The sequence below is a fragment of the Quercus suber genome, unplaced genomic scaffold (assembly GCF_002906115.3).
Source record: "Quercus suber isolate HL8 unplaced genomic scaffold, Cork oak 2.0 scaffold_198, whole genome shotgun sequence".
In the NCBI taxonomy this organism is placed as follows: Eukaryota; Viridiplantae; Streptophyta; class Magnoliopsida; order Fagales; family Fagaceae; genus Quercus; species Quercus suber.
This window is the reverse complement of record NW_027069656.1, coordinates 385232-394035: the sequence shown is the minus strand read 5'-3', so window position 1 is coordinate 394035 and position 8804 is coordinate 385232. Positions and strand designations below refer to the sequence as shown.

General features: G+C 34.8%; 1 protein-coding gene across 1 annotated transcript; it reads left to right on the top strand.

The window, feature by feature from the left end:
* Nucleotides 1-5771, top strand: LOC112019779 (E3 ubiquitin-protein ligase APD2). Its single transcript, XM_024052301.2, has 10 exons — nucleotides 1-498; nucleotides 864-970; nucleotides 1265-1390; nucleotides 1516-1609; nucleotides 2273-2347; nucleotides 2433-2515; nucleotides 4025-4171; nucleotides 4510-4582; nucleotides 4660-5011; nucleotides 5433-5771. Exons 1-10 carry the CDS (start codon nucleotides 189-191, stop codon nucleotides 5506-5508), a joined length of 1443 nt encoding a protein of 480 aa, XP_023908069.1. The 5' UTR covers nucleotides 1-188; the 3' UTR covers nucleotides 5509-5771.
* The last annotated feature ends 3033 nt before the right edge of the window (nucleotides 5772-8804 follow it).

Here is an 8804-nt window from a genome sequence, read left to right as displayed (position 1 = left end):
ACCGACTGGTGAAAGTTGAAACTCTCAGTCTCTCTCTTTCAGTCTCATCTCAATGGGCCTTTCTCTTCAGCGATTTCAACCTGTTCCTTCTTCTTCTTCTTCAGCGCCTCCCCCTAGGGTTATGGTTAGGGTTTCAATTTCCCTCCACAATTTTTCTCTCACTCTTCCTCCTCCTTTCTCTCTCTAGAATGGCAGACACTACGACGAGCACAGCTCCTTCTTCTTCTTCTACTTCTACTTCTTCGTCGGTGGCGGCGATCAGTAGGGACACCTCAGGCGATGCGGCGTCGTCTTCGAACTCGTCGCAACTTCGCGAAAACGAAGACCAAACTCAAAATGAGCATCAACACCGGTTTCGAGACCATGAGATAGAGCGCCAACAAGTCGGCCACGTTCCTTATCATCGTGGAGATCTATCGGGTTTCGATGACTCATCAACGGTCATCAGAGACGACACGTGGTCCTGCGTCATCGTCCTCCTCACCTTCTGGTTCTTCGGTACCCCTTCTCTCTCTCTCTCTCTCACATTTAATTACACTTCTATCCTCCGTATTTGAGATTTGGAAAATATGAGAATGTTAATTTGGATAAGTGGAAATACACGAAAAGATTGGATTCGAAATGAGGAAATTCGCTTAAATTTTCGTTAGAGTGAGTAACAGAGAATGTAATTTTGGATAGAATTGAATGATGGAAAGGAATTTATGTGGCGGGGTTCGAGATTTGGGGTAATCAGTCTAGTTTAATTGTGCTTGTTAGAGTGATTAAGCTCAACAAGTTTTGACTGTTAGAACACAGCATTTTCATTTTCAATGTGGTTGATAATGTTAGCTAAGTTTTGGTGATTTTTGTATTGCTTACAGTATCGATGACTTTGATATTGGGAGTCTATGGCTCGGTGAATTTACTGCTTGGACCTAATTGTTCACTTCTTTTGGAACCTAACCCAATTTTTGTGCAGTATATAAAGGTGATTGCCCCTTCATTCTTATTGTCATTTTTTTTCAATAGTTTGTGGTGAATGAAAATCCTCTGTCGACTGTCCCGCTGTGTGTTCCACTTGATGCTCCACAAGCTTGCAATACTTAAATAAGAGGAATACTTGTTTGTTTTCAAATATACCTTTTTTTAAAAAAAAAAAAAAATCAAACACATGGCATACTACAGTTTGTTTGTGAAGAATAAAGTGAAACACTAAGAGTGGGACATGAAACTTTGGTTCGTTTGTGGTGATGTGGTAATCTTAATTGGTTTATTAAAATAGGTGGAAGAGTTAAACGATTCAGGCCCCGGTCCAGTGTTATATGGGTTTTATAAAGCTCCGGTTCTTGATACTGTTACCACTTGGTCTGAAACACGTAATGCCACGGTTCCGGTTGATTCTCATGAGGCAAGTTTGCTTTGACAGAATATTTAATGCAAATCTGTATTTTTAGTATGTTCTTGAACCTTGTGATTGTATTGTTGATGTGGTGGGATTAACTTCTTTTTTTTTTTTTTTCCATCCTTATTCAGGAGTGGGCATATTTGCTAAATGCGGGGTCTCAGATAAATATATCATATAGTGTGGTCTCCCCAGGGTCCTCTGTTTTTCTCATAATTGCTGAAGGTAATGTGTCTGTGTAGAAATTTTATGTTCGTGCAGAAATTCTTTTTTGATAGATAGGTAGTACTTCATTAAATAAAAAGGAAAGTAACATAAAAAACCAAAGCACACAGGCAGTGTGCTAAGGATAAAACAAAAAAACTATAGTACATGTTTGGACAGAAATTCTTATGTATAGAAGTCAGTCACATTCTATGAAAATGGAACGTCTCCATTTAATTTTACAAGTTTGAGTGAAAGCTTGGTGCCCTAACAATTCATAGTAAGCAATTAAAGTAACATCATTTGATTAAGCCCTAAATGAATTTTATGCTCTTGTTTTAGTAATGGATACTGTTGCCTTAATTTCTCCAACTCTTGACTATAGATTTGCACTGTCAAATATGTTAAAAATAAAAAAAGCCATTTGATTTCTCTCTCTTTCTCTCTCTCTCTCCTTTAAGCAAGGTTTGGAGATTGACCTTCACACTGAAGCTAAATTTAACCTATCATAAGGCCTACCATAGTTGCAACATTTCTCTACCCTTTCTTTATAATTATTTTTTATTCTTCTGTGAATGTGTGTGCATAATGTGAAAATTATCTGTGTTTTTTCTTGTCTTTTAAATAAACTGATTGCAATTGTGCATTCATTGTCCAAATTATTCTGAAGCTGGGACATTGCAGGGAATGATGGCCTTTCTCAGTGGCTTGAGGATCCTACATACCCTAATACCACCTTATCCTGGAACCTTATTTCTGGTGAGATGGATGTTGGAAAGTACATATGTGACATGTTCTGTTTATTTCAATCATATACTGATGTTGGCAACTTCTGGTTCACCAGGAAGTGGCATGATTACACAGGACATATATGTGTCTTCTAGTTATTATGTTGCAGTAGGAAACTTAAACACAGAAGAAGTGGAGGTAATTTTGCAAATTTTCAACATATTATATTATAATTTACTGGTTTGATATGGCTCCAACTTGATCTATTTCAGAACCTTTATGATGATAAGTCCATGAATACACTTCTTTTTCTATTATCAATCTATGAAGAAATTCTGTTTTGTCTATCAGAAGTAATATTGTGTTACAACTGAAAAATGGAATCAACTAACTAATGTTTAATTCTGTTTTGGAACCATTTGGACTCTTGGCTCTCATTCGATGGCATATTAGGATTGCCTTGTAGTTGAATTGATTAAATTAAAACAAGTTGGCTGGTTTGGTCATTGTAATCTGTTCTGCTTAATTGAGCGAGCTTAAATTGAAGTACTTTATAAACCATTCTATGGAAGAAACGTTGAGAATCTTGTAAGGTTTTCTATTCAATGCCACATCTAAGGAATTTAATAATATTTAAGGAAATTATTTGCTAATATTTCTTTTCAAACATGATGAATGCCATAGCATCAGAGTGAGATTGTTACTACCCTTTCAGTTATTAGTGATGGCTCTACATGACTTAATGCTGATTCTGTAGCCCCTGCTTGATATTCAAATCAATTTATGTAATGAATATATATTGAGCATGGCATTTATTTCTCTCTGATTTAGTTGTTAAGGGAAAAAGAACCCCTAAAAAGAACCCCCCCCCCCCCCACCCCAAAAAAACCCCTCGCAAATACTGTCTTTAAAACTCATTGACTAATATACAGTGATCTAAATGATTCGTTCAATCCAACTTGTTCTCTTTTTTCAGTATGGAAAGTTTGGATACCCTTTATACTTTTAGCAACTGGATAGAAACTGCAATTTATGAGGCTTGTATAAGTGGTTTAGTCATTCTCAATATGATAGGGTAGATGTGTCTTCACAAAGCCCTTTGTGCCCCAAACCTCCTTTATTTAAGGCACATTCTATGAAACTTGGGGAGCATAGTTCCAGTTCCATCCTGCTAACCTAATGCTCTAGAATTTGTGTCCATTAAATTGATTTAATTCCTTTCCTTTTTAAATCTAGAGATATTATTGAATGAAATTTTGAGTAAACTCACTTCTTAACTTAGGCATTTAAGTTGAATGGTAGACTTTTAGTTAGTCAGTCTGTGCTCATCAAAGTAAAAAACTATTTTGTGGATACAATTTATTACTTTCACTGTCATATGATATGCTAATTGGTTGGTGGGAACCCTAGAATTCCTGCAATCTTGGAGCTGCTAATTTGGTAAGTTTCAAGTAACCCTTGCATATAATCAAAGTGTTTAGAGTGAGCGTCAATTTCAGTGAAATTTAAGGTCCTCAACAAGGGCTAGGATAGTTACATGGTGACTATTGATAAGCAAGCCATTTAATTTCAATAAATCTATTCCTCAATAGAACATGGCTAGTCATTTCTTCTTGCCATTATCTATGATTTAAGATATTTTAAGCAGTTATTATGTTTCTTCCTTGTCAACATTTAAGTTATTTTGTTGGTCCGAACATTAAACAGGTGCAGTTAAACCTCAGAGTGAAGGCTTATTTGTATAATACTACAGAAGCTTATTACAAGTGTACTTTTGCTGATGGGATGTGTGGTTTAAATGTTTTGTTTCCCAATGGGAATGCTGCTGTCCTAACCTCTCCTAGTGCTGAACAGGTAAGACTAGTTCTCTTGGCAGTTACTTTCATTATTATCATTTGCTCAATTGAGTAAACCCTGGAGCAAAATTGAAAAAAACTTTTAATGTAGGAAATCAAACTTTATATATCAGTCTGGATGGTTAATATGTTCAAATCATTTGTACCATAGGCACTATGCTCTTGAAATCATTGTTTCACTTGATTTTACAAAATTGTTTAATTACACCCATGGTTTTGCACTGGAGACATTGGTATAATACCTTCTTACCCTCTCCACTGGACTGAATTTTTTTCAAATCCCTTATATGTACAACAAATTTTACAGTTATTCGGAATTTTCTTTAATTGCTTCAGGGTAAAACCAGTGATGAGTTGTACGTCAGATTGTCCTATGGACCAAGATGGGTCACATATATTGTTGGCATAGGTATACTTTCATTCTTCTATTGCTTCTCTTAATGGAACCTTTATTTATAAATTGTACCTTAATATTTAAACTTGTAGGTGGAATGACTGTGCTCATGTTATTCGCCTTTAACTACTTAAACAAGTTCCAATGTGTCCGTGAAGAGGGAAGGTATGTCCCTTATGGGGAAATAGGATCTGAGAGAGCCCCTCTGCTTTCATACAAGGATGATGATCTCTCAAGTTGGGGTTCATCTTATGATTCCATTTCACATGATGAGGATGATATTGAAGACTTTCTAGCATTGGCTTCCCTAGAAGGGAAGTCCCAAGGGGATGGTGAAACCAGTAACAATACCCGGCGTCTTTGTGCAATTTGCTTTGATGCTCCTAGAGACTGCTTTTTCCTTCCATGCGGGCACTGTGTGGCTTGTTTTGAATGCGCAACTAGGTAACCAGTCTCCATCCTTTCCCTTTTCTTTCTTTTTTTTTTCCCTCTTTTTTGATTGGTAAAATTTGAACATAGAACCCAGCCTAGCCTCACCCAATCCTTTATTGCTTGGTCCCAAGTCCAAGAGTAACAAATTGGTCCAAAGTACATATTATAGATTTTACTAGAACAAATTGAACACCATTTATGATCTTGCAAATGGTAGAGGCACAGGTATTAATAATTTGATATAACATGTAAAAATGTTACTAAGCATGTTTTCTCTTATTTGCTATGCTTAAATGAGATGAAATTTGCCTTCTTTCTCGTCACAAGCATAGGTGTTACGATCTGTACTGTACTACGTACTGTGGCACCATTCTTGACATATTACGAGGGCAATTTAGGTTTTCATGACATGATTCAATCTAAACCCTTGCAGGATAGCGGAGGCGGCTGGTACTTGCCCAGTCTGTCGTAGGACCATGAAGAAGGTGAGAAAGATTTTTACAGTTTAAGCGACATACTTTCTTGTTAAAGTGGGCAAAGCCAAGTTGAATAATATGCAACGTGGATTAGTTGTCTACACCATTGCTTTCCTGCCAATCAATAGCATTCATTGAGAAAATTTGTAGCCGGATCATCAGGTATTGTTTGAAAGTGGAATGACCATATCTTGTGTTTTTTTCCAGTGGACTTTCCACGGTATAAAACAATTTCTAGGTATAGGAATGTGAGAATACACACGTAATATTCAATGTAATGGAAATGTTTTTATTCATTTCTTTGATAGGTTAGATTTTTGGATTTTTCTTTTTCTTTTTCTTTTTCTTTTTCGTTAATTCCAAATTTCCATTGATGTGCTAATATATAATACTGGAAGGGGCGACCTTTCTACTGGTTCTACCATGTAAAAGAAGATTTTATTTACAACAGCTGTGGGTGTCTTGTCTGCCCCTTTATATTGGAGATTATAAACAACAAAGAAATCTTACAAGCACAAATCCTCCATAAAGGCACATTGAAGCAATTCATTAATAACAAAACTAAAGGAATAATGTAAAAGGGCACCAACTGACTCGTTGAACATCTAGTTTGAATTTTTAAACCCTTAAAAATTAGGGAAAACGTGAAATTGATGATCCTATATCTCACTGTTGTGGAAAATAATGTTTGCATGCCATGTGATTGATTTTAATATATTAAAAAAAAAATTACAGAAAAATTTAATTAAAAAATTCTTAATTTAATTTGAACTCCCCCTCTCAATCATTTTCCTTTTTTTTTTTTTTTTTTTTTTTTTTTTTTTTCTAGTCGTCACTGTTCGCGTAAAATAATCTGCAAGCGCATAAAATCGTAACAAGTAGTAAAGTGTTTTTTTAGAAAATGAATGTCGAACCCACAGAGATTAACTATGTTATTGAATACCGAAATTCACTAAATAAATTACTATTTGGAAAATCGAAAATAAATGGAACATTCTACTATCTAAATTAAATTAAACTATTTAATAAAAATAAATCTACGAATAAAAAAAAATTAACAAAGCATAAAAATATAAAAGTGTAAAAATATGATAAGAATGGATCTAGAGCAGTTGATTTCCCCTAACAAATCCCACACAATTTATTCTTCCTAATTATTAAATTCTAATAATCTTCCGTTGATGATTAAAAATTCCTTAACTATTCAATATCTTCTCACAAATAATATCAAAAATATCTTCAGCTAGCAATTCCATATCTCTATGCGAATTTAATTAACTGGAGACTAATTACGTACGAATTTTCTGAAAAATCACACTAATCGCGATAAAGCATCTCTACTTTCACTCAACTAATGATGTTTAATTCTAGAACTAAAATAACAAATCACCTCTCGTTCTCATTGCAATTCAATTGATCAAACAATAATTCGTAAAAAAAATATTAAGCATTAAGAATAAGAATTAAACACTCAATCATGGAAATATTAAAAATAAAATAACTCAGAATAAAAATTGTGTGTTCATTGCTAGACTACATCAACGCTCTAGAAAATAAAATTTAGTTCATAATAAAATTGAAAGGAAAACAAATAAAACTTATATTTTTCATCTGAATTGGTTGATCAACATGAAGCTCTCGCCTTTGTGCTCAGATCCTCCTCCTCAGAAAGACTCCCAAAAAATATTCTTCAATGCGGCCCCCCTTGAATTTGCCCTAAAGAGCCTTTAAATAGGTCAAGGAATCCTATTACAAGTTTAATTCTCGTTTGGAGAAAATCCCAGATTTTTAGGCTTCACTTAACTGACGATTTTGGCCTATTTAACTTCAGAATTTGGGCTCTTGGTAAACTACAAAATTGTAGGCCTTTAAGTTAACTTTCCAGCCCAACTTGAATCATCTCGATTGGACGTCTGAGCCGAAAGTTATGCCAAAAATACTAACTGATATGCGGGTTGGAATCCTAATCCGAATTGGACTTAAATTTAATTGGGTTGGTATTCTCTTAAATTCATGCCTGGCTGGATGTAAGTTGGCTTGATTCAATTGGCTTAGCCCCACTTTGCATGTAAAGCCCTTTTGATTTCATGTGTTTTTGTGGGCAGGCCGAATCTTGCTAATGGTCATACGGCTATTGTTGGGCAACATATGAAATAAATGTGCTGCTGAATAAATGGGTCAAACATCAAGAAATCTCCCAAGTTGAAGTGCAGATTGAGGCCCATTGAAATAAAACACTCTTCAAGTCAACTGATTTGCATCCACAAGATGTGGATTAATCTGAAATCTTCTCAATCTTTCAAAGCACAAATGAATAGATAAATATAAATAAAAAATCAAATCAAATCAAAAGAAATAAAGGAAAACTAACAATTTTAATAAATAAGAGAATAGTAAAAATCATGTAAAAATTACACTTATCAGTCACCAACTATCACAATATATCACCGTACAAATCTAGCCATCTGCCAAATTGGTCGACAAAGTCAAAAAACCTATAACAAAAGGGAGTGTATATCATGAGACTACCATTTCGTAGTATGCAAGACTCACAAGCGTAAAACCCACATATGTTGTGAGCAACAAATCTTATAAGATCGTCTCATAAGATACATTTTACTTACCGACCTTGACCCTTCTGAATCCATTGCCATCATCACAGTGATGAACCTTTGCTCAAAAACCCTCTGAACCTATACCTTCATCCCAAATCCAAACCAGACACCAAACCCTGTATAACCAACAAGTTTATACCCAAAAAAAAAAAAACTGGTAGCACGGTTTATGTACATGACACGTGGAGCAATGTCACAAAGTAAAGATATAAAAAGAAGAATGATAAAGAAAAAGAGATCCTAAAGACGAGACTGATCAGAATTTGTATTTGTTATCCTTAGCTAGTTAGTTAAGTCATGGCGTTAAGGAGTAGTGTAGCAGTTAGATCGACCATTGTATTGAACAATTGAGTGGGATCTCTTGCAGAGTTTGTCAAGTCTGCTTGAGCATCTTTAACGAAATGTAGCTGTAGGGGATATTTGGCAAATCACATAGTTGATTGTTGAATAAAAAATGAAACGAAATACATTTGAACTGATTATATTTTGTGTCCCATCTGTTTATATGCATACTGAATAAAAAATAAAATAAACTCATTCTGTTGATTGATTTTGTTTAAAACCGTGTTCATTGCTTGACCCACTTGTCTTGTTTGATCCTTAATACATGTGTAGTAAATGAAATTACCAAAAAAAGAAAAAGAAAAAAGATCTTGAATTCATGGGACCCTTCAGTCTGATTGCTCAACGCCAATCATTGCTTGCAGTTGCAGC